The 23,216-nt window shown below is 50.7% G+C and overlaps 2 protein-coding genes and 5 non-coding genes across 9 annotated transcripts; all 7 read right to left on the reverse strand.

The window, feature by feature from the left end:
* Positions 1–196: 196 nt before the first annotated feature.
* DKC1 (dyskerin pseudouridine synthase 1) lies at positions 197–11,839 on the reverse strand. Of its 2 annotated transcripts, none has more exons than XM_064463103.1 (15): positions 11,746–11,839; positions 11,491–11,552; positions 11,080–11,166; positions 10,414–10,505; positions 9,693–9,877; positions 9,125–9,189; positions 8,422–8,548; positions 7,911–8,041; positions 6,759–6,902; positions 5,752–5,872; positions 4,690–4,808; positions 3,477–3,565; positions 2,938–3,004; positions 2,059–2,214; positions 197–1,563 (listed from the first exon to the last, which is right to left on the reverse strand). In XM_064463103.1, exons 1-15 carry the CDS (start codon positions 11,759–11,761, stop codon positions 1,492–1,494), a joined length of 1,533 nt encoding a protein of 510 aa, XP_064319173.1. In that variant the 5' UTR covers positions 11,762–11,839; the 3' UTR covers positions 197–1,491. The 2 variants fall into 2 exon arrangements, with proteins under 2 accessions (XP_064319173.1, XP_064319172.1); XM_064463102.1 differs by having other exon boundaries at positions 3,462–3,565.
* On the reverse strand, positions 4,298–4,373 carry LOC135315436 (small nucleolar RNA SNORD83). The gene has a single exon (XR_010374899.1). It is a non-coding gene; the product is annotated as a small nucleolar RNA SNORD83 (small nucleolar RNA).
* On the reverse strand, positions 5,248–5,494 carry LOC135315433 (small nucleolar RNA SNORD17). Its single transcript, XR_010374896.1, has one exon. It is a non-coding gene; the product is annotated as a small nucleolar RNA SNORD17 (small nucleolar RNA).
* On the reverse strand, positions 7,603–7,737 carry LOC135315439 (small nucleolar RNA SNORA36 family). Its single transcript, XR_010374902.1, has one exon. It is a non-coding gene; the product is annotated as a small nucleolar RNA SNORA36 family (small nucleolar RNA).
* Positions 8,145–8,220, reverse strand: LOC135315432 (small nucleolar RNA SNORD83). The gene has a single exon (XR_010374895.1). It is a non-coding gene; the product is annotated as a small nucleolar RNA SNORD83 (small nucleolar RNA).
* LOC135315434 (small nucleolar RNA SNORD17) lies at positions 8,769–9,015 on the reverse strand. Its single transcript, XR_010374897.1, has one exon. It is a non-coding gene; the product is annotated as a small nucleolar RNA SNORD17 (small nucleolar RNA).
* Positions 11,840–13,039: 1,200 nt separating the features above from the next.
* Positions 13,040–21,880, reverse strand: TRMT2B (tRNA methyltransferase 2 homolog B). 2 transcript variants are annotated; one of them, XM_064463104.1, is made up of 13 exons: positions 21,767–21,880; positions 20,949–21,225; positions 19,557–19,611; positions 18,942–19,061; positions 18,425–18,524; positions 17,320–17,390; positions 16,724–16,870; positions 16,489–16,583; positions 15,721–15,935; positions 15,491–15,592; positions 15,186–15,305; positions 14,115–14,214; positions 13,040–13,304 (listed from the first exon to the last, which is right to left on the reverse strand). In XM_064463104.1, the coding sequence occupies exons 2-13, from the start codon at positions 21,125–21,127 to the stop codon at positions 13,178–13,180; spliced, it is 1,431 nt and encodes a 476-aa protein (XP_064319174.1). In that variant the 5' UTR covers positions 21,128–21,225; positions 21,767–21,880; the 3' UTR covers positions 13,040–13,177. The 2 variants fall into 2 exon arrangements, with proteins under 2 accessions (XP_064319174.1, XP_064319176.1); XM_064463106.1 differs by lacking the exon at positions 21,767–21,880 and having other exon boundaries at positions 20,949–21,504.
* Between the last annotated feature and the right edge of the window lie 1,336 nt (positions 21,881–23,216).

Consider the following 23,216-nt stretch of genomic DNA (forward strand, 5'->3'; position numbering starts at 1 on the left):
CTTCTAGTGATGGTCCACATCAATATGACCAGTTCCTGCATCAGCAGCTTCTTCAGGAGAGCAGCACAAAAACTAGGCAGAAGGGGTAGCTATTTACCTGCCCAGCTGCAGCACACACATGCACTAAGCTGCCTCCCCTCCCCATGAACAGACCACTGACTTCTTATAGGAGCCACATGAGCAAGAAAATCACCCGTTCAAAAATAGGGCTTTTATTTTTATGTAAAAAAGAGTAAAAATGGAGGTTTTTTCTGCTCAGGTTCCGACAGCCACCAGCTGCTGGCCCCGCTGCCTGCATGTATCTTAAGCGTTGGAGGGGAGAAAAGTCAGATGATTAAGACAAAAGCAATGCACAAGGCTAAGACACGTTACAGAATCTCTGCAGGGATGAAGCTCAGAACAAAGCAGCCTGGATCCTTCTCCATTAAAAGGGGTTAAAATCCTGGCTCAGCACTACCCCTGCGACAAAGGAGAGACGACCTGCCCTCAGTGAGCCACCCCAGATCAGGAAATTAGGACAAGTCTTTCTGAAACCGTTCAAGCCCCGTACCCAGTGCCCCTTGCAGAGCTGCCTCTGGCCAAGCTTTTCCCAGTGAGGACTCCAGTCCCAACAGCCCTTTAGAAAAGCATACTGGCCAGCCACCCTCTGGTCGCTTCACTTCTGCCCCCCAGCAGCATCCACACTTCCAGCCTTCCAGAGCATATTAGATATCAAAACCAGGGAAGGCAGCTGAAATCACTGTGGTCCCGTTCCAACTGGGTAGAAAAGAGCAAAGAGCCAGCAAGAGGTACACACTGACAAGGTCACTGGGGCACCGGGTCTGGGGATCAGTCAACAACTAACAAGCAGGTCCCGCACTATAAAGCAAAAAGCAGGGATTTAATTCTAATCCTTTTATGAGAAAGTTAAAAAAAGTATGGAAGAGTATCTGGGTGGACTGTTTGATCTCATCTAGCTGAGGGTCAAGCCAAGCATATGACCAGGGTAAAATAAATCAGGGCTCTTCAAAAAACCAATTTGACTGTCACCATCCAAACAGGTCAAGACAAAGCCAGTCGTCCAGACACCAACACATTCTGTGACTGTCAGGTAACAGCTCCAAACTTTGTAAAAAAGGAAGAGAGAGGCAGCACAAGAGGGAAAGAAACGTTATTCCTCCCTCTCAGGGTGAAAGCAGAGACACCAACTAAGGAGCTACAGCTTCCCTGAAGACACCACTTCTATTGGAAACACAGTGTTCAGCTTTAGAGAGCAATCCAGTACAGGGGGAGTCAGGGACCCCGCTCCTCTGGCAACCCTTAAAACAGGATGAGGAGGGGTACCTGAGCAGGTACCTGGGCAAAAACACCCGGCTCACTTGTATACGCAGCAGAACAGGAACATGTAACTTGCTGGCCCCTCTGCTACGCAGCCAGTCCTCTTTTTCCTGAAGTCCTCAGACTCCTCCCTCCCTACTGATGAGGTCGCCTGCTTTGGACAGATCCAGTAGTTTACTCGGAGTTCTCTTCTGCCTCCTTTTGTTTCTTCTTCTTCTTCTTCTTCTTGGTGCCTGTCTCACTGGTCTGTGAAAAGATTGGAGGTCCGTAAGGAATCAAAAAGGAATCCTTCACTGCTCATTTCAAGAGGAACAGCCCCACTCCAGCCGCACTGCAGGCTCTCCTTACCACCATACAAGCACTCAAGCACAATGACTGAATGCCAGCACCACGCCAGGCACTATCCTCCCACCAGGGCCCATTACAGCGCACCAGAGCAGAGGTGGCCTGGCAGGAATGTGTGCCCACCACCTGCTCCAGGGCACAGATGGCTGCTTACCCCATCCCTGCCCCAGTGCAGATCCACCCCCACAAGCCTCACCTGCCCAATCGCCCACCACCCTCAACCAGTTCAGTTTACAAATGCACCTACATAGACATCTTTCTCTACCTGTGAGGAGCCTGGCATTTTGGGGACACACAGAGCAGGATGCTGATGAGTTTATGCTGGAGGTATTGGGGACAGACAGCAACCTCTCCCATGCTTGGACCATACCATAGCAGCACCCAGTTACGTACCACTTCTATTTGCTCTTCTGCACTCTCAGCTGCCTCTTTGGCCTTCTTTTCTTTCTTCTTCTTTTTCTTTTCCTTTTTACTCAGCTCCTCTGGTGGTGGGGTGGCAGGGGATGGTGGGGTCACAGCCTCCTCACTTTCACTCTCCAACTCTCGCTTTCTCTGTTAGGGGAACATATTGTCAGGCACGCCATTTCCAAAGGAGCTCAAATGATGGGAAAACTGTTGGCAAGCTCTTTGCAACTATTTTGCCTGATTCAATCAAACTTCGCAGTTAACAATGCTTTGAGCAGGAGGGTGAGCTATAGACTGCCAGTGGTCCCCTCCAGCATACCCTGTCTAGGATTTGCTTCTGCCAGAAATGCACCCCATTATTTCTCAGTGTTTCCTGTACCCCAAATGCTCCACAGTTTGAAACACTGATGGACCTTTCCAACTGCATGCCCAAGCCCCGACTTAGGGAACTTTAGATGCAACTCTTGCATGGACATTTCTGCAACTGTCTGTAGTCTCCAGAAAGGTTCCCTGGCACAACAAACCTCCATTGTGGCTCCATACAACATATTTCCTTGGACGCTGTAGTTGTACACAAGTCAGAGCTCCTCATTCTCATACTGTGCTACAGGACTTGCGCCAAAGTACAACATCCAAACACTGAGGGGTAAGGCCTGAAACAGGTCACCCTACAGCTAGCTCATAGGCCACGCAACCAAAACTCATGTTGGGGCACTAGGCTCCCAGAACATGGAACAACGCTGTAAAACAACCAACCAAAGCAGCACACAATCCAGCACCCAATACCAACTGCCTAAAGGAACAGGTGCGTAACCACCCTTCACCAGGGCCCAAACAATCTTACAGCCAGAGAACATTAATGACACTCACTTTTGGAGCCCTCTCCAGCTCTGAAACAGTTTGGGGAATGACAGCTGCGTCTTTCTTGGAAGCATCCCTGAAAGAGAAGATCCTCAGGCTGAGCAGGACAGCCACTGCCTTGTGCTGCTCTGCACAAGTAGGAAGCCCTGTCCCCCTCAAAAGGGCTCTGAACCCACACCAGGTGCTGGGTGGGGAGGCTAGTGTGGGGAAGACCTGCAGCCTGCACCAGGGCCAGCTGTGCTGGGCAACAGCAAGGCCTTCCCCATTTCATTTAGCAGACTGACTCCCTCTAAAACCACAAGCACAGGCTAGAAAGGGATAACCATCTGCTCCAGGCCTTTCCCTCTGGCACTGCTCACTAGCAGCATGTTCCCTGGGACTGCAAGAAATGCCACTGCACCCCATGGGTCTGGACAGCTGACAGCCTTGGGCCAGGCCTAACATGTTCCAAGCACAAACAGCAGCACCCATCCCAGCCCTCACTGAATGGGGCTCCCCGCCCACCATGTGGGAGCCACACACCCCATACCCACCTGTAATCCACATATCCCTTCTTCCAAGAATCCGGTGTGCTCTCGTTGGGCTTTCCATGCTTGTCCAGCAGCCCCTTCTGGATCATCATTTTCTTTTGACTGGCCTGAGAGCAACATGCAACAAGTCAGACTGCAGCTCCAGGGGCAGAAATGCTCCCTGGGGCTTCAGCCACTTGGCCTAAGAGGAGGTAATCCAGGAACAAGCCAAGCCAATAACTACAGCATTATTAATTTAACAGTTCTCCACAGACCTTTGAACAAATTGCACAAAACATCCCCTGCACAGCAGCCTACCAATCTGACATGAGGCAGTAAATAAGGCCTAATTTGTGGGGTAAGTAACAGCAGCAGAGCAAGATGACTCTGCACATCGTGCAGCTCAGATCTTTGCCTGGGTTCTTCCAGCTTAGCGACCTGCCACATTTCAGCTGAACCACTCCAGCTGCAAATGCAAGGCTTTGCTAAAGGCTCCAAGATGCCTGAACGGGCCCACATTACCTCACATTTGCTGTGACACAGATCTGCATGCATTCCCACAGCTTTCTACATTTCACCTGAATCACAGGAATGGAATAAGCCACAGCAACTTGATGCTGAGTTTTAAATCTGAGCTGCATTACTCACCACAGTGAAATGCCAGGCTGGCTACAGTTAAGCTAGAATTTCTGACCTGCTAATTTCCATATCTACCTTGAGACAGGAGAGGAACTGAACAACAGATATTCCCATTGCTCCTGTCCTTCAGGCACAATTTAGTGTCTCACAAGACAGTTTGCATGGTGGCACTGTTGCAGTTGCACCAGAAGGAAAAGCAGCTCCTTGCCCAGCCCCTCCAGAACCATCAGTATGGGGTGATAGATGAAGGTCATCTTTGCACAGAGTGCTAATGCCATGCACTTCACATCATTTGGCTCTTTACCAGAGAAGGGCTGGTGCTGTACAGACCTGAGAAGCCCACAACTGAGCACCAGTACCAGCCCCAGCAGATCCTCGGGTAATGCTGCCCAGGCTCTGTTGGAAGGGTAAGCCTCGCTACCACCAGCACTGGGCTGGTACTGCCCAGCACTGGGAAGCACCACCATTGTGGCTCCAGGAGACCATAGCAGAATTACACCAAGGCTCTGGAGAAGACATGGCACAGCTCTGCCCAAGGGGCAGCGAGTCCCATATTCCAACAGCTGGGCTCCCACTACCACCCTGGGACTGACCGCACCCCCACGCCACTCACCTTGGGACCAAGACCCCATTTGCGGGGATACGTGTCTCTCTCCATGATCACTCTCTTGATCTTTGCCACAATGCCATGGTCACAGGTAGAAATGACTGCTGTGGTCATCAGGGCAATGGCTGCAGAAGCAGGCAGAGAGTTCATCAACTCTTTAACAGCAGAACTGTGACAGCAACGCAGGAACCTGCTGTATTCAGCCTGTTCTTCCTCTGTCAGCATGAAGAGGAGCAACAGCCCCCACCTGTGCCATTTCACCTCAAAACCTCACTGGAGGTAAGTTCCCCTGAGATGACCAGAGTGCAGGCAGTATAAACAACAGGGCGGAACAGCTTGGCTATGTTACACCTCCAAGGCCTCTCAGTCCCATGAGCATAAGGCTGTGCAGCACTGAGCACCATGACAGACCACCCATCTGTCAGCATCTGCCACCTACACAGCTTCTTTGAAGACCCTGGCTAGAACAAAGCACCCTTTCAGGTCACTTCACAGAAGCTGGTAATTGCTCAAGTACTTTTACACACATCTAGTCATTGAGTGTGATGTGCCAGGTAGCAGCATGTGATCAGACATCATCCCTCATCTCAGTGAGGATGGAGCCCCCCAAAGAGGGGCTCCAACCCTGCCAGCACCACTTCGCTCCTGCAGGCAGCCAGCCACACACCACAGCAGCCCCCAGCAGGACACTGGGAGACTGAAGGGTCTCTGGAGGCTGCACAGCACGCAGACCCTAGAACAGGAATCGGGGTGCTGCAGGAGGGCAGCACCACTGCACTCAGAGAATGGATAAACTTTGTCATCACCTCACATACAGAGCATACCTGAGCATCAAGCAGCTGAAACCAGGCTGAGGAACTCTTTACACCTTGCCAAGGAGCGATGCAGCCGCTGTTTGTAACATCCTGCCCAACATCAGCTACATTGGGCCATACTAACCCACAGGTCCCATCAGGAAACACTATTTAAACCTTTTGTGCATGGGGGACTCATTTGTTATACATTCACTGGAACATAAGTCTTACTTCTGCAGTTAGCTGGGCACAAGAAGAACAGGGAGTTTCATACCTAGGCAGATAGCTTCTCCTTTCGTGGTGATGACAACAATCTCCTGATTAAGCTCAATACCATCTTCATACCTCAGGACACCAGGTAGCATGATCTTGGCTCCATAGCAAATGGCATTAACCTGAAAATATAGGGATCAGGAGGGCTTATAGGCTATCAGAGAATAAAAACAATATAAGAAGTGCCTCTAATACTTTAGCTTCCTATTGCCATTACTGTCCCAGCAGTAATATCCCTTACATATCTATTTCTTATTGTTTACTGTATAAAACTCAGGGCCTTTGGAAAAAGCAAGCAAAGCACCTATCACAGCAAACAACACATGAGATAGATCTCTTATAACCATCAGTATCCTCCTAAAGTGAGGAAAGCAGCTTCTCTACCGCTCAATTCCTGGCTCTTGCACTGTACTGCTGATCTGGCAGTGGCCCATACTGGGTCCTGGAAAGCTCACAATCAGGACAGCTCCGGACACCATGTGGATCCTGATCCCCCATTTATTGTATTAGATGTACAAGTGCCATGGTTTAACCCCAGCCAGCACCTAAGCACCACACAGCTGTTTGCTCACTCCTTGCCCCCCAGTGGGATGAGGGTCAGAATTGGAAGAGTAAAAGTGAGAAAACTTGTGGGTTGAGATAAGAACAGTTTAATAATTGAAATAAAATTAAGTAAAATACTGGCAATAGTAGTAGTAATACTACTAATAATTAATAAACAAAGTGATGCACAATACAACTGCTTACCACCTTCCAACTGATGACCAGCCAATCCCCAAACATTGATCGCTGCCCCCCAGCCACTTCCCTCAGGACTAGTGTAAGCATTACTTAGTAACAACTAAAACATCAGTGTGTTATCAACATTTCTCATACTAAATCCAAAACACAGCACTATACAGCCTACCAGGAGGAAAATTAACTTTATCCCAGCTGAAACCAGGACAATAAGTTAGGAGAACACTTTGCAGCCTCTGGCTGTCAACTGTTGCTATCTCAGGAACTCACCGCACTGTCTTTCATGACTAGCCGCTTGTGGGAAGTCAGCAGTTTCTCCAACGGCAAGATAACTCTTCGCAGGTAGCTGTCATCCTTGTTATTGTCGTACTGCCACTGTGCATCCAGTACATCGTGCATAGTCACCATGTTGTCCTGCAAAGACACAATCCCTCTAAAACTCTCCCCGCAGCCATCAACTCAACACACACAAGAAAACAGCTGAAGTCCAACAGCAAATAGTGTGCTTAAAGGGAGTGAAAATCAGATGCCTAACTCAGAAGCATCAAAAAAGCGGTCTAAAAGAGGCAAGAATGCTTTCCATCAAGAGCTTGAGGTCAACCTGACTTGTGCTACCACAAACTTCAACCTTCCTAATCTCAGATAGCACTTGGATCTAGTGTATAAGCATGTCCACATGAAACTTTGAAGTATGACCAAACTTAAACAAATACCTGGGACTCAGACAAAGATTAGCAAGTAGAAGTCTAAATTAACCAGCTCTTCAATCTGTGACATGGAATAAATTCTTGAAGCAGCTGTAAGCACCCAACACCTGGAATTCAGAAATGACTGCCAGTGATTACAGCTGTGGTAAGAGCACAGAAGGGTGGGGAAGCACTTGCACTCTGATACTCCTGCTTTGCAAAGAAAGAAGTTAGTTCTAGAGTTTGGACTGGCAGCAGGATCCAGCTGTGACCAGACTGAAAAGACTGTACAAGTGTTCCAAGATCACACAAGACTATCTCCCAGGCTCATTTTTATGAGCTACGTTCCCTGCATTGCGCCCTGACACCAAGCGGCGGCAGATTGCTAAGGAGACAGCTCACACGCCTGAAATCATGGCACATGTATGGTTTGTAGGCTGAGAAACACAGGCGGCATAAAACTAACTTTCAGTCACCGTGGTGCACTTCCCAGTCACTCATTGTCCCAAAGCTTAATTACCAGAACAGGGGCAACACCCTGAACTGAACTCAACACTTTGGTTACAGACCATCTATGGCAAGAGCTCCCATGTTTTCAGGGCTATTCACAAAACTCCTCCCAGCCACCATGGACATATACTGTCTCCTAACACTGTAAAACTAATACAGTTCCAAGGAACTCTTGCCATTCTGACAATTTCAACTTTGCTGGTTATAGTTAGAGCTACTACTCTACCTTCTCGCCCAGGATGCCCGAGCGCACTCTGCGGAGCTCTTGCATCTGGCCCCCCACACCAAGCAGCAAACCAAGGTGAACACAGAGTGTTCGGATATATGTTCCTGCTTCACAGCTCACCCAGAAAATACCTGAAATGCAGGACAGGACAGAATAGTATTTAAATACATATCTAGAAGTGAACCACATCCAGAAGCTCCCTCTGAGAGAAGCCGTACGTCCAACCCTTCACAGAGCCATCAGCCTGGGGTGATAGATGAAGGTCATCTTTGCACTGAGTGCTAATGCCATCTAATTGACATCATTTGGCTCTTCAACAAAGGATACAGCAGTACAAAATATAGATGGGATTTGCTTCTCAGCACAAAGTAATGCATGAAGCAGTTACCACTTGATAGTGCTGAGGATTTATGTCTTAAGACATCTGCCAAGAACACAAAGCAGCCCATTTCACCGGAAATTTTATCAGCTGTCAGCTTAACAGAAAGAAGGCAGGAAAGCCTTGTTTTACCCAATCTTCTCTCAGGATCATACTCCACCAACTTGCTCTCATAGATGGTTCTGACTCTCAGTTGTCGCTTGACAGCAGCAATGAGGGGTGGTCGCTGAAACAGTGCGCCTGTCAGAGTTTCTATTGCCTGAGGGTAGAAGCAGAAGAAGTAAGAGCTCATGGCCCTAACACAGGAGCACCTTGGGGTCTGCAGCAACTACAAACACTTCTGTGAGCAAGAAACCACAAGATTCATCATGATTTGGTGATGTCATATTTAATAAAGATGATCTGAACCAGTGATGTGGTGAAAATGCTACCCCAGCTGCTAGTGAGCACTCCTGGCCTTTTTCACCAAGTGGCAGCATGTGATCAGACATCATCCCTCATCTCAGTGAGGATGGAGCCCCCCAAAGAGGGGCTCCAACCCTGCCAGCACCACTTCGCTCCTGCAGGCAGCCAGCCACACACCACAGCAGCCCCCAGCAGGACACTGGGAGACTGAAGGGTCTCTGGAGGCTGCACAGCACGCAGACCCTAGAACAGGAATCGGGGTGCTGCAGGAGGGCAGCACCACTGCACTCAGAGAATGGATAAACTTTGTCATCACCTCACATACAGAGCATACCTGAGCATCACACAGCTCCTACCCTCTCATCTCCCACCTATGCTGAACACTTTGCATGTAAAGTGCCAGCATGGCTAAGAGCATGCCGAGACTTACCCTGGCAAGCTGAGCCTCACTTTCAATTGCATTGTGCAGCCGAACAATTCCCACATACTCTTTGCCTGAAAGAACGACAAGAGCAGTCAGGAGTGGCCACTTGCATTTAATGTTGACCTCAAAGTCCACACTGCTTCACAGCCACACATCCACAGAGCCCTAAAATTTTTAGAACCACCTCTCCCAGGAAGTGCACATACTTTATTATGGAATTCTTCCAACAAACTAAATCTAAGCTACATTTACTTCTTCACCAAGTTGTGTTTCACTGGACTGGTAGAGGCTGAGGTTGTTAAGCCCAGCTAGTAGACAAATCCAGTCTGTCAGAATTGTTTTCACTGACTTAAAATAGCACAAGCCCCAGAGAAGCAATCACAAAATATACCTTGTGACAGCATGGATGCACCCTCATTGGCTTGGAGCAAGAAGGATAAGCAACCCTGAAGCTCAAGGCACTGAAGACAAAGGGTAGCCCTTTCAAAGACTGGAGATCTTCATTTTGTCTCCAAAAGCGCTCTGCACCTCCTCAGTCACTCAGACCATAAATGGTCCCAGGTGATAAACATACCTGCACTCTGCTGAGATTTGACCAGTCGTGTTGCTCTCTCAATGCACACAATAAGGCACCCAGTCACCTTAGGATCCAGAGTGCCACTGTGTCCAGTCTTCTCTACTCGAAGGATGCGTCGGATCCATGCAACCACCTCATGGGAAGACGGATTGGAAGGCTTGTCGAGGTTAATAAAGCCAGACCTATAGTGCAAGATGACAGAGTGGGAGCTAAGCATCAGGGGAAACACAGCAAGAGCGCAAAAAACTCTGACAATATGTGTGATGGCTGCAAAGAAACGTATTTCTATACAGCCAAATAAGCGATGAGCCTCACAGCTGCTCTCAGCGAGCACGTGTCAAGCTGCTCTGTGCACAGCAGGTGATATGTTCCACGGTCAAAGAATTATCTTCTCCCCAGACTGCTGATCACTACTCCGAACTTAAATCAAATGCTACAAACAAACTCCAAGCAGTCTCAAAGCCTAGCAGACCAAAGGACCTTCCATAAGACCCCAGAGGATTCCTCAAACGTTTGCATGTCCATCCACAGACCAGCCACAACCCCAGAACAAAGCCAACTTTACAGAAAGTGACCAGTAGGTCCTATTTAGACATTTGTTAGTTAGTACAAGGCATCAAGTCAAGCAGAAAAGTACAAGGGGAACCCAGAACAGAAGATGTTTGAAGATATTAACTGTGGAAGAAAAATAAGCCACTCTGGTCCTTAACGTACTCACCTCACATAGTCAGAAATCTCTCTCTTCAGAGGATTAGCACCAGAAGAAAGAGGCGTGTAGTGTGCTGTCATCACATTTAATTTGTCAAAGTTCTACAAAATTCAAGCAAAAGTTACAAATATTCTTGAGTTTACCTTGGTTTCAGCGTTGTTGTGCCCCAATACATCTCCCCAGTTACACAATGTCCGACCTGTGCATTTCAGTGAAAGAGCCTCTCCCAAAATTATGACCCAACAGTGAAACCACGTTTTAGAGAAAGAAACATAAGCCCTGTGCTGAAAGAGATGGGAAAGCAGCAGAATACCAACCCCTACAATGCACATAAATCCAGTATGCCCCAGAAACTCAGCACAAGCAACTCAGAAGTCTAGCGCAGACCACAGGCTTGTGTAAGACCGAAATAAATAGCTGAAGAAATCTGGTGGGTCTTTAGAGGAGACAGCAAACTTAGAAGGCAGGCAGGCAAATGATACTGCTGGACAAACTTTATAATGTGCTTTCTGCATACAGAGGGTTTGCCCCTGCTTTGAGTGTCATGCTTGCTGTTTCTTGGCATCAGGGTTACACAGAGGAGGACATGTGCATCTCCAGGAGCCTGCACTGAGAGAGGACACAAGAAGGAGCAGGAACAGGGATGGGCCGCAGGGCGTCTATAACCGGCTCTACCTTCAGCAGCAAGGGCCACTGAGACGTGTCCAGCTGGGGGATCCGGGATTCGGGCTTGATGAAGAACTCTTCTGTGTGCTGAATATCCTGAAGGCAGATGAAGTTAACCGAGATGAGAGAGAGGAAACCCAGAGACACGCGCTCCCGCCCGCTGCCACGCGCCGCCACCACGCGGTCCGTGAACCGCCCCCGGAGCGGCGCTCCGCTGCTCGCCGCGCAGCGCGGCCCCTGCCAGCGAGGCGGCCACGCTCCCTCGGGTGACGGTGGGGGCGAAGCACGTCTGGGCACGCTGCCAGGCACCGCTACTGCCATCTCTATCCCCGGGCCCCCCGGACCGTCCCGCCGCGCCGCCAGGGATCGGGCTGGGATCCCCAGTCAGCTCCCCCGCCGGGCCCGCGGCCCCACGCTCACCGCTACGTCCTCATCGGGAAGTAGCCGCTTCTCCTTCTTCCGACGCTTCTTCGCGGTGCAACCTGCGGGAGCAACACGCTGAACATTCCCTCCGAGGCCCCGCCGCGCCGGGAGCGGGGCAGGCCCGGCAGGGCGCCCGCTGCCGACCCTCCCCACGCGGCGCCCTCGAGCCCCGCCGGAGTCTCCCCGAGCCCCTTTCCCGCCTATTCACGGCGCGGCGAAGCGCCCGCCCCGGCGGTTCCCGCCGCCACGCACCGTCCCCGTCCGCCATAACCGCGCCGCGTGCCGCCGCCGCCGCGCAGGAACCGGAAAGGCCGCCCCTTCCCGACGAGCCCCGCGCCAGCACGTGACCGGTCCCGCCTAGCGCTGCGCGCGTCCGGGGCCGCCGAGGCGGGGAGCGGTGGCTGCGGTCGCTGCAGCGGAGGCGGGCGTTAGTGACGCAGCGTGCGGACCCTCCCGTCTAGGGGCGAGCTCCGTTTTGTGCGAGGGAGCGGTGACCGTTCCTGTACCCGCGACGGGATGTCCTGCCCGTGCCTCCCTGCTCGCACTGGTTGAAACCTTCCCGCTTGTACCGTTTTCTTTTAGATGTTTTTGTACCCTGGTGCAAACCTTGCCAGTCATTCACCTCCATCTGAGCGGCTGGTCCTAGCAGAGACGAAGACCGCAGGCACAGCTAGGTGCCTGCCAAACGCTATTTCTGCTACTGGTCTGGCCTAGAGGACCAGGACAAACCAAAAGGTACCTTCAGCACAACATAAAAGTAAAAATTAAAAAAAAATAAAAGGAGCCCTCAAAACAACGTGGAGCTCACAAAACGCACGGGAACTCTGCTCACTCAGACCTGCCCCCAGGTTGTAGCAGCTCCATCTTTTGGAGAGCTGTGGAAAACTTCATATAACATGGAGGTTCACAGCTTGCCAGCCAGTGAGCATGGTGGGACAGACACAAAACACACCAAAGTTTAGAATTAACTACCACAGAGCAACCTGATGAGGAAATAACTTGTTGCTGCTGACATTTTCACAGGGCACCTCATATTTTGGGATCAGCAAGCATTAGTGGAGAAGGGGGAGGCAGGTGCGGAAGGAGGGACACTTGAATCTGTTTTCGTTACTTTTTATAAAAAGGAAAGACCTCTCTCCTTGCCTCCACGTTACCCATGTGACTGACAGCGATTCCACATTGGATTTGGAAGTTTATACAGGAAATATTTCCCTGAGCCCAGAAGTCAACATCTGCCCAGTGAAGCACAAGGATTTCTACTTCCTACAGTTTCTTCATAGCAAGTTCACTATCAACTTGAAAAACACCTGAAATATCCTTGAAGCAAGCAGAGGACTAATGGCATGGCAGTGTTAGAAGTGACAGTGGATTCTAGCACTTTGTATTCACGTGTTGATGGGGAAAACCCACCATACCTGGGAGAGGGTATTTTCCAGGCTGCTTTAACCAGCAGCCCAAAAAGAGGTTTCCAGGGGAGGAAAGGGTGATGAAATGCTACAGAGAACCTTTTCACCCCTGAAATCTGAGTGTTTCCTTACAAACAGGGTAGTTAGGCAAGCAAAATTATTTATTTTTGTGCAGCTTTCAAGAAAGTAAGTTAAAATCCTAACGACATTGGCTCCAGTCTTCAGGACACTAGGAAACAGCTTCTCAAGCTCTCAGAGCTGGCACACCTGCCTCCTTGTCAGCGGGTGAACAGCAGCACCAGCTCACAATGAAAAGTGTGAGGAAACATGTCAAAAGGAATAGCCAACGCGGGGGCAAACGGCTCTCCTGCAAGCTTCTTCCCTGGGTCAGATGGGCAGCACAGCCTGTGCAAAGAAGAGAGCATGCTTGAGAACAGTAGCAGAAGCCTTCCCACACATGGCAGCACAGAGGACGCACTAAGGAGGTATCGTGTGTTTGGCTAACATCCCTCAGAGTCTGCAGCTGACACTGGCTGAAGTCTGGAACCATCAAAACTGAACCCCAAAACAGCTCTGAAAGCCTCATGGACAAGCCGAGGAGTCGGTGGCAGGTTTAAAGCTCCCTTTCTCACAAGCCATCCCAGCTGAAAGACACTGTAAAAATTATCCTCACTTTTGCACTACCTTCATTGGTTACTGGTTACCTGCAGACAGATTGATCACCTGCAAACGGGCCTGCCTCAGAAAAAGAATTAGCTATATGATTAACCCTAAGCAGGTGACTAATCGCCTTGGCTTCACTGCATTAGCTAGGGGCCAACCTTCCTGCAGTGAACCCAGTGGACCCCGTATCCCACGCTGAGACGTGTTGTTTTGTTGGGGAAGGATGCACAATGCCGTTATAGCATGTTTGCGTTATCTTCTATCCCTTACTGATGCACTAAAGCATCCTGCTGGAACACACAAAACCCAAAGAACACCCGCTGCCTTAAACCAGCGAGTGCAGCTTGCAGGTAAACACAAAGTGACACAGAAGCATAAACCACTTCTGACCATGCACCGACTAGTCCTGGGTCACACCTGCAGAACTCGCCCAGTGAAACGCAGTCACAGCAAGAAACCTTCCTAGGCCAAGGGCAGTTACTTATGTCCTTGTCTGGACATAATAGGGTCTGTCACTAAGGTCAGTGGAAAGGAAGAGGGGAGGGTGCTCACTCAAGAAAGTTCCTCATGGCTTCACCCTCTGGCTTGCAGGAGATGTAGAGCAGCCTTCGGATGGACTTGCAGTTTCGGATGGCTCGCACAACCCTGTAATCTGCAAAAACAGATACCGTGCTTTCCCAGTGACCCCCCACCACCGTGAGCTCTCCAGAGCAAATGATTGCACAGCAGGCATCACAGAGCTGCACTGAACTGTCAAAAAGACGGGGGGGGAAAAGAATATACACGTTTGGCCATGTCCCCTCTCAGATGCAGGCTCTTGGGAGGCCAGGGATGCAACCCACGCTGCAAACAGCTCAGCCAAATGGGCAGGGTAGAGCAGCGGGCAAAATCTCTCTGTTTCCCAAGGGGATAAAGGATGAGAGAAAAATTCCTAATTAAGCAGAGGCAAATAAAACCTTCCACACATACTTGTGAGACCACATCTGGGCACCAGGGCAGGTTTGGGACTTCCCAGTACATGCTGGAGCAAGTCCAGCAGAGGCCACTAAGACAGTTAGAGGGCTGGGGTTATTCAGCCTGGGGAAGAGAAGGTGAGCAGGGATCCATCTGCTACCTTCAGGGGCCTCACAGGTGATTACAGAGAAGATGGAGCCAGAATCTTCTCAGAGAGGGACGAGAAGAGCATGAGAGGTAAGGGATGCACTGCAGCAAAGGGAAATTCTTATCAAATACACAGGGAAACATTTCCAGGAGAGGGTATCCACCCTTGGACACAGTCAAACCTCAGCTAGGCTTTAAAGCCCTGCACAACATTATACAGCTCTGAAGTTGGCCTTGCTTTAGTTGAGAGATTGCACCATAGACCTCCAGAAGCTCCTTCTCTCCTGAATAATTCTGTGAGCCGATGAAAGATGGAGAAGAGATTAGAGCTGTCTGCTTTAGAGAGAAAGCATCATAAAGGCCCTGAAAACAGCAGACTCCATGGGATTTTAAGCTGCTGTCAGCAACAAGGTAAGAAACTAGAGACAAAATGAGCAGAGGGTTTGGAGCCAGTATAACACGTCTCACAGAACTTGTTCAAATTCTGTTTTCAAGGTGAAAATAAACAGCATATTCCCTCACGGAGCCCAGCGCGAGATGGGTTCACCACAGCAACAAGGGGTTGGGCATCCTCCCACGATGACAGGAGTTGTGGTAACACGGCCTCTGCCTTTCCACTGTGAAACTCACAGTTTGAAATTCCTGTGAAGCAAAAAGTAACCACATGAACTGAGCAAAGCCAGTCTCTGGTACCAAATGTTACATGTAACATGAAGTACCGCCCTTTGCTGCATAGAGGTAACTTGTTAGGATCCCTCCACTCACTTCCGCTTCTGATTTTTCAGCAGTTAGTTTGAAACTTTCTGCCACAGCGGGTCTGAACTCACCATTGAATGCTGCATTCCACCTGGCATCCTCTATTGCCTTCTCCACCACATCAATACCAATAATCTTGGACACTTGGTGAGCGAGAGAGAGACCAATTGTGCCTGGAAATGAGGGATACAAAAATGCTCTGTACATCCATGCTGAAGAAACAAGCCTTTAGATAGCGGGGATCGTTTCTGGCACGCAAAGTGCCAGCCCTGCAAGCCAGGCTCACATGGCCACTGCTCACCCGTTCCACAGCAGATGTCGAGGAGGACGGTGTCCCCACCAGCCTGACTCAGCTCCCCGACCGCCTGGTACAGAACTTCTGCCGCACCCGTGTTTACTTGGAAAAAGGCATCTGGAGAGATGCGAAACTTCAGGCCAAGCACTTCCTCAAAGATGTGCGGTTCCCCATGGAGGAGCTGGAAGGGGGACTGCTCGTGGGAGCAGCGTGTCATGGTGCTAGCAGAGCACACAAAAAACCAGCTGTTAGAAGGCAGCAGAGAGGCAGCTGAGAGGCAGCTGATTTTCGCTTCCACTCCCGGGGTGCTCGTGTGCAGGGGAGGATGGTTCTTCTCCCACCAACTTTTATTTCATGCAAGCCTTTCAGCAGGATCAAAGAATTTAGATTCTTTGTAAGGGATATGTAACTTGCACAGCCTAGAATTCATTAAAAGGATCAAAACTCATTCACAGAAAGCAGCAGTCCTAGGGTCTATTCCCCAGCTTTGCTGCTAATGCGATTTGCTGTCTTGGGAAAGCCACTCTAGTTTTTTTTCCTTTAGTTTCCCAGGCTCATAACTCCCACAAGCTAGAGCCACAGCTTATTCAAGTATTTCAGGTCTGGAAAGACAAAAGACGTGGCCACCTTAAAACCACGTCCGCAAGAGGCATCCAAACATCTGTTATTCTCTTCAAGCATTCCCTGAACTGGTACAATTTGAATTTGATCAGAGAGTGGGGAGACAAAGAATGTGGCTTTATTTCCACTCTTTCCCTGCGTCAAGATGTATACCTCTCTTGGAAATAAAGTGAAGTCACGGCACAGACTGATCCGGGTCCACATGTGAAGAACTCCTTAAGCAACGTTTTCTGAGTAGCCAGTGCCTCCTGTCAACAGTGAGAAAGCAAAACCTGGCTGTTTGGGTAATCTGATAAGATGCCTCTCCCCAGCAACACAGTCAGCCAGATCAGGCCAGCCAGATACCTGACGTGCCTCTTGCCAGGGGCCCTGTCCTCCGCATACTCACCTGACCCAGGTCCTGGGGGTGGAAGGTGATGATAGCCATGGTGTGGCCACAGCTGGTGGTGCGTACCACGAGCTCGCGCCAGTGTCCGCCTTTGTGGAAGAGGATGCAGGGGTCCAGGGGGGAGCAACGGATGAACTCCTCATAGCACTGAGTGGAGAGGAAACAGCACTTGCAGGACGGCGAAGACAACTGCCCTAGTCTTCACAGAACTCCGCACACCCCACACGGGTGGCCCTTCCACCAGTATCATCTGGTTTCTCTGTCTGATTTCAATACACTGAGTGAAAGCTCTTTCCCAGCTCTTGGAAGACAAGACACTTTAATAATTTCAGTTTATGATTCTTAGGTATTTTAATAGATTGCCAGGAGTTCATCGTCACTTGATTGACGTAATTCTTTGGGACAGTTTAGAGGCTGCAACGTTAATGTGCAAGTTTTTAAAAAATGTGTCCATCAACCAGAGTCAGGCCTGAAACTTTTCAGAACATGAAAATGGACTTAAAAACCCAGCGTAACTAAAATGACAATGTTCTCCCAAATAAGAGTTATGGCAGTCCCTCTATTCCACCGTCTAGGAACAGACATGACTTATTTACCTGGGCTACTTGTTTGTGTTTTGGGGGTATGTTCTCCATGTGGTTGGCTTTCACACAGACAATATTTCTTGCTGGAGAGAGAGAGAGAGGGGTATTCAATTGTTTTGTTTCAGGTCAGGTAAACCACTGTAGCATCTGACATGATAAACTGTGGAGAGGCCTTTCCCCTGAATTCTCCCATTGTACCAAAAAAAAAAAACCAAACCAAAAACAAAAAAACCCAAACACACCCAAAAAACCCCCCTGGTATCTAAGTGCCCCACTAAATCCTGTGATGTTCTGGGTACCTGCAGTTTGCAGGACCTGCCAGAATCCCCTTTGTCAGTGATTACTGTCACTAACTTCCATGAAGAGGTTGAAGCTCTGGGAGCTTTTTAATTAAATGCCCTCTAGCAGCTCCTGCACTGTTCTTAAACTAAGGGAGCCAGAGCAAGAAAACCAAGCTGGTTTTCTAACTGGAGAGTAATGGTGTGGGCTTATAGTGGCAAAGCAATTTAGGTTGCCTGGAAGACAGCATTCTCACTTCAGTTTCAATGCTAAGCTCTGCTGTCAGAGGTAAAATTGAATTATTCTTCTAATGAGACAAGTACACAGCGACCCCCCCAGCACCTCTTGCTATGGATGTTGAGAAGCAAAACCTAGCAGCAGTGGTGTGAACAAGCTCACCACCGAGCAGCTTGCAAGGAGCACCCAGCTCACATCTACATTGTACAAGACCAAACTGCCTCATGCACCCTCAGCGCTCCAACATCGCTCTGCTGCCTATGGACATGCACACCCTGCTATGCTCTCCCTACTTAGCACAGGCTCCTGGAGCACACCAAAAACATGGGAACAGCATAATTAAGAAAAACAAAGCTAAATCCTGGAGGGACTGCTACCACAGCTTCATCCTTACTGCTGTATTTAGCAAATTAGAGGCTGGTGTTTCTTAAGAAGCTAATGAACCATGGTTTTGGAATTGCTGCCCTGGACTCAGTGGCATTTCTGTTGGCATCCCCCAGGACTCAGGCTTCTAATTCGGGGAGAGGCTGTCACAGCAAAGCCTTGCCCCAACCCACCCCACGCTAGCAGTTTTCTACCCAGATCCTTGTCCTGTGCTGACCTCTGCCAGTTCCTACATACAGCCCCACGGTTTTGGGGTTACCATCGGGTCCTCGGTTCACAGAGAAAGTAGATTTGTTTCGGTAGCCATTAATGACAGGCTGAGGGAGAAAGAAGATAAAACAAAGTCTTGTATTAAAAGAAAAAGCAAAAGTAACAGCAGAATGCCAAAACCCAGCCTGGTTGTTCTGTTGGCAACATGGGAAGGTACACGTAAACGTGCAAAATGTGGAAACGGCGCTTGTACACAAGACCCCCAGCACTTCCCCTTGGGAAGAAGAAATGGCTCTCTGTGACAGAATGGTGATGGGTTTATCAGGGAAGGCCTAGGCACAAAACAGGGTTCCTAATCACTGGGCTTCTTTCACTCTGGCAGTCCCAGGCTGCAAAGCAGAAGCTACTGAGGACTGCCAGAGACACATTCTCTGCAACCAAGTAATCCCCACCGTGAGACTCTGGGAGCCGAGTGAGAGACTGTTGGTGGCTCAGAGGGGAGAGCATTCCCACGGAATACTCACCGAAGGGACTACAGGCCGGAGAGGACAGCAGAGTCCACCAGGTTTCTGCGCATCTATGCCCAGCTCCTCAAGACGAGAGGCCAGTGTCTGCAAAATCTTCCTCTGGCTTTCATACTTCACCTGCAGAGGAGTCCTAAGCCAGAAACACTCTCACAGGACCACACGACGGTGGGCAGCTCTTCATCACCCACCTCTGGGAAGGCCAACAGGAGGGAATACTGCAAGTAGGATACAGCTCCAGAGAAATTATGCCTTTCTCATCACCGCAGCCACTTGGAGCAACAGGGAGAGTGAGAAATCCTGTGTCTGGGGTCCCCAAGCACTGGCCTGGAGCACTTGGTCCAACCTGATGCCCCGGTGAAGCAGCTGCCCCACACTGGACAGGATCACTGCGCAAGTACCCATCCTCTGTGCTGTTGGTGATCACACACACCACCCACAGGGAACCTCCCAGTTCTATCCTTCACAATAACCAAAGAATTAAAGCAGCAGTAAGCGGGGTCTGAGGAGTTTACAGCACTAAGCTACTAAGATGCTAGGGGCTGTTACTCAAGGCCGATAGGAGGGACAGCTGGTGCAACACGACAGAGAAAAGCCCACATAAACACATCTTACCTGCAGCTGCTCTTGATAGGGAAGTCTTGACAGTGGAGTCACCGCATTCACTAACCTGGAAAGCACAACTTTGCGGTAGTCCCCAGAGCTACTTGCCTCCTGATACTTATGCCATTACATCCCCACAAGCTGCTTCATGGGCAGGACCATTCTGGTACAGGCTCTGCACCAGAACTGGCTGTGAACATCCAAAATCCCTTTTGCATACCATCTTGGTGCAGAATACTCATGGCTGGAAGAGGGACCCAGGAACCACAACAACCAGCCCTCCAGGGGACAGGCTGAGCCTTTGGCCAAAGGTTGACCAGCGATGCCTGGGCATCCTGGGTAACCCCGGGTATCTTTCTGACACCCCTTTACAGGGCAGGACCAGGAACAGCATTCCCCCCGCCCAGGCACCCAGAGACGCCCTGCCAAGCCCTGGGTGAGATCCGGCTGCAGGCTGATAAAGCCAGGGGAATGAGTATTCAAATGTTACTGGGTTCAGAAGAGGAGAAAAAAAAAAAAACAAAACCCAAACTGCAGGCAGAGAAGGGAACAGTGGGGGTGGGGGTGGGGAAAGAAGATCGTGATGTAGCTTCAGATAGGCTCTGTTGTTTTATCCTGCTGAATCAGAGGCTTTGGCTGTCCCTTGCTGCCCCGAGGGCAGCCCAAGTCCCATCTCCCTGGAGTTTTCCCCTAAAAGAGCAAGCTGCTTCTCTCATCACTCGATGCATCCATCCTGCATCATCTACCCACTCACACTTCCAGCCACTAATACATCTATTTACTAATGCTGTACTAGATTAAATCCACCACAGCAAAATGTACGGTTTGTGTGCAGCAGGCAGGGAATTACAGGCTGCCCACTCTCACTGACCCAGCCGCCCACGCAGCAGCAGTTTAGAGATGAACCTCAGAACTTGCCACTACTCGCATCCGAGGCAGGGAGAGCAGGAACAAAAAACATAAAAGCTGATTTAAAAAAAAAAAGATAAGGGGGGTGGTGCGATGGATGTGACCCAAACTATCATAACTATCCATCAACTATTGACTCACTGAGCCCACGGGAACCTCACCCCATAGCTGGATAAACTGCTGTTAAGCTTACTGGGATTTTTGGAGCCGCTTCCAAAACACCCAGTGCCAACTAGTTTCAGGCACAGAACTGCAAATCAAATGGACTGTTACTTCTTGCTGGCCAGTATGGCAACTGCTCTGCTCCTGATCCTTTCCTCTTAAACCTCTTCATTTGTGGTTTCCATTATTCCTATCCCCAGGCAAGCCAGCTGAGCCCTGGCTCTTCTATTCCTGCTGCGGAGAGATGGGTGGAGGTGAAACCCCCAACGCACTGCTCTAACAGCTGCAGGTGCTTGGTGCTTTGCAAGAGTGGTCATTTTGGAATGGCCGTACCTCTCCTCCCAGGAGGAACCTGGCAGGCTGCAGCCCTCCCTGGCCTTTTTCTTCTCCTTCCACTTTGCTGCTGTCTTCTCTGTCAGCAGGCTGCGGTCCCGACCGGGCAGGCTGCTCAGGAGAGCACTCGAAGGGCAAAGGCGCCGGCACGGTAGCCTCAGTGCACTGGACAGAGCCATGGTGGGAAGGAGAGGGGCTTGCAGCCCTGCAAGCAGCACAGCGAGCTCGCCGTCAACCTCCCAGAAAGCAGCAGGTCAGCTACACACCTGGAGACAAGCTGAGAAAAACACCACGCCAGCGTCCAGCTCCGCCCCAGGAAATAAACCACTTAGTTTAAAAGTACCCACGGCCGGTCCGACCCAGCAGGTGCCCCTTCGCTTTGCTCAGAGCTGCCGGCCGGCGCGCGCAGCGCAGCGCAGCGCGGGCCCTGCCCTGGGGCCGGGCAGGGAGCGCGGGAACGGGCAGCTAAAGGTGGCGCTTAGGGGTCGGTTGGCCGCGCCCGCTGCCCGCCCTGGGCCCCGCCAGGGCTCCCGCCGCTCCGCTCTCGCGTCACGCGAGGGGACGCTTCCTCCTTCCGCCCGCGGCCGACCACCTCCCCGGGCACTCGGGTCTCGCGTGGCGGGATGCGGTGTGCCGTGTTTCCGCCGCCCTGCGCGGTGCTTACAGCTGAGAAACCTCCCCAGGCCGGGAAGCTCCCCGCTGCGCTGCAGTGCGGCCGAGCCCCCCTGCCGGGGAGCCACGGCCAGCTTCCCCCCCCACCCCACGGGGGCTTCTGCTCGGTGGCGAGCCCCACCGCGCTCCCGGGGCCTGTGCCCTACCTCCCGGTGCAGCGGCCCGGCACCCTGCAACTTTCCAGGCCCGTCAGCAGCAACGGGGCAGTCGTGGTGCCCGACCGGCTCCCTCGCCGTGCTCGTGGCGCATCGCAGCAGGGCACGCTGCGGCCCTTCACGCACGCACAACTGCTCAGTGTCCAGGCAGCTCTGCAGCGGTGCGGCACCCAGGAGCGCCCCTCCCTGGGGAACACCGCAGAGGATGCCGGCAGGGTGTGAGACCACCCGGCGGAGCAGGGCAAGGGGGCTCCAGCTTACGCCCGCACACGAGGGCGCCGCCAGTCCGTGTCGCCGCAACTCCCTCCAAACGGTCTCTGCCCATTTAGGCACCCGGAACAGAGCGAGCAGCACTGGGTGCGATCAAGCTCCGACCCGCCCTGTCCCAGGATGTTGGCGTCCCGGAGAGCTCGGCAAAAGAGCGGCCCTGCACCTCGCAGGACCGCGGGAGACGGGAACTGCCCGGGGACGCAGCCCCGCACAGACTCCAGAGCCTCTCCCAGGGTCCTGCCGGCGGACAAGGCGGCGCAGCAGCGCTCCTCTGCTCCGTCTGGCCGGCACAAGTTGCCATCAATGTAGTTACGGTTGCTCTCAGACCTGGTGCCCGAGGAAGGTTCTCAACAGTGACCAAGTTATCTGTATGCAGTTTTTAAGTATTCTGATTTCAGATAATCTAAGGGACGATCCTTGTCTGGGAACTCACTCTACACAACTATCACTCCAGGCCCTAGAAAGTTAAAACACTTCTCAGATAACCACCACATAATAGTCTAGTAACAGTTTCTTCTATTTTAACTGAAAAGGAGAGGGCCCTAAGTACTTGTGATGCATGGATTTTTATTTTTGCTTCACAGCATGGTACATCGTAGCTAACAACCATAAAATATCATCAAATTCTGAATTAAGCATTTATCAACTGTAATTTTATCTGGCCAAAAAAAGCTTTGTGGTAACTCTTCTTAAAAATATTGTGGGAATTGTTTGCGTTGCAGCTAGAAAAACTGCAAGTTCCTAGTGACTTAAGTGTGGAACCTGAAAAACATTTGAAAAACAAACATTGGAAAAGCATTTGAAAAAAACTGCTCACTCTAGAACCAAACACTAAAACCAGAGGTACGTGTAATACCACTGTTACACCAGAATTACCTCTTTCCCCTGTCTTCTCTCCCAGGTGTGCAGACGGGATTGCGCGCTCCCTCACAAAGCCTCAGCCTTCTGCAGGGTCTCTGCAGAGTGTTTGCTGCAGGCATTTGTTTCATGTACCATTAGCTGGGTGTACCAGGGTTGCTCTTTATTTATGCAACACGCACCATTATTTGGGGTCCACCAGGGGATCTCTGGCTTAAAGAAAAAAGCATCCCCTTCTTGAGATTGGGTCTTAACACTGCAGAAATACAGCCAGGCCTGAGGCAACAGCTGGGTGCACCAAAGACAGCGGCTT

Source organism: Phalacrocorax carbo, chromosome 11 (assembly GCF_963921805.1).
Source record: "Phalacrocorax carbo chromosome 11, bPhaCar2.1, whole genome shotgun sequence".
Classification (NCBI taxonomy): Eukaryota; Metazoa; Chordata; class Aves; order Suliformes; family Phalacrocoracidae; genus Phalacrocorax; species Phalacrocorax carbo.

Excerpts from the sequence above, each read along its gene's own strand:
- DKC1 (XM_064463102.1), bottom strand. Across the intron at positions 11,167-11,490 it reads TTCCCGATGAGGACGTAGCG|GATATTCAGCACACAGAAGA; the intron begins GTGAGCGTGGGG and ends ATCTGCCTTCAG. Across the intron at positions 10,506-11,079 it reads AGTGGCCCTTGCTGCTGAAG|AACTTTGACAAATTAAATGT; the intron begins GTAGAGCCGGTT and ends TGAATTTTGTAG.
- TRMT2B (XM_064463104.1), bottom strand. The coding sequence starts at position 21,127 with ATGGCTCTGTCCAGTGCACTGAGGCTACCGTGCCGGCGCCTTTGCCCT. Across the intron at positions 19,612-20,948 it reads GGTTCCTCCTGGGAGGAGAG|GTTAGTGAATGCGGTGACTC; the intron begins GTACGGCCATTC and ends TGTGCTTTCCAG. Across the intron at positions 17,391-18,424 it reads GTATGTAGGAACTGGCAGAG|CAAGAAATATTGTCTGTGTG; the intron begins GTCAGCACAGGA and ends CTCTCTCTCCAG.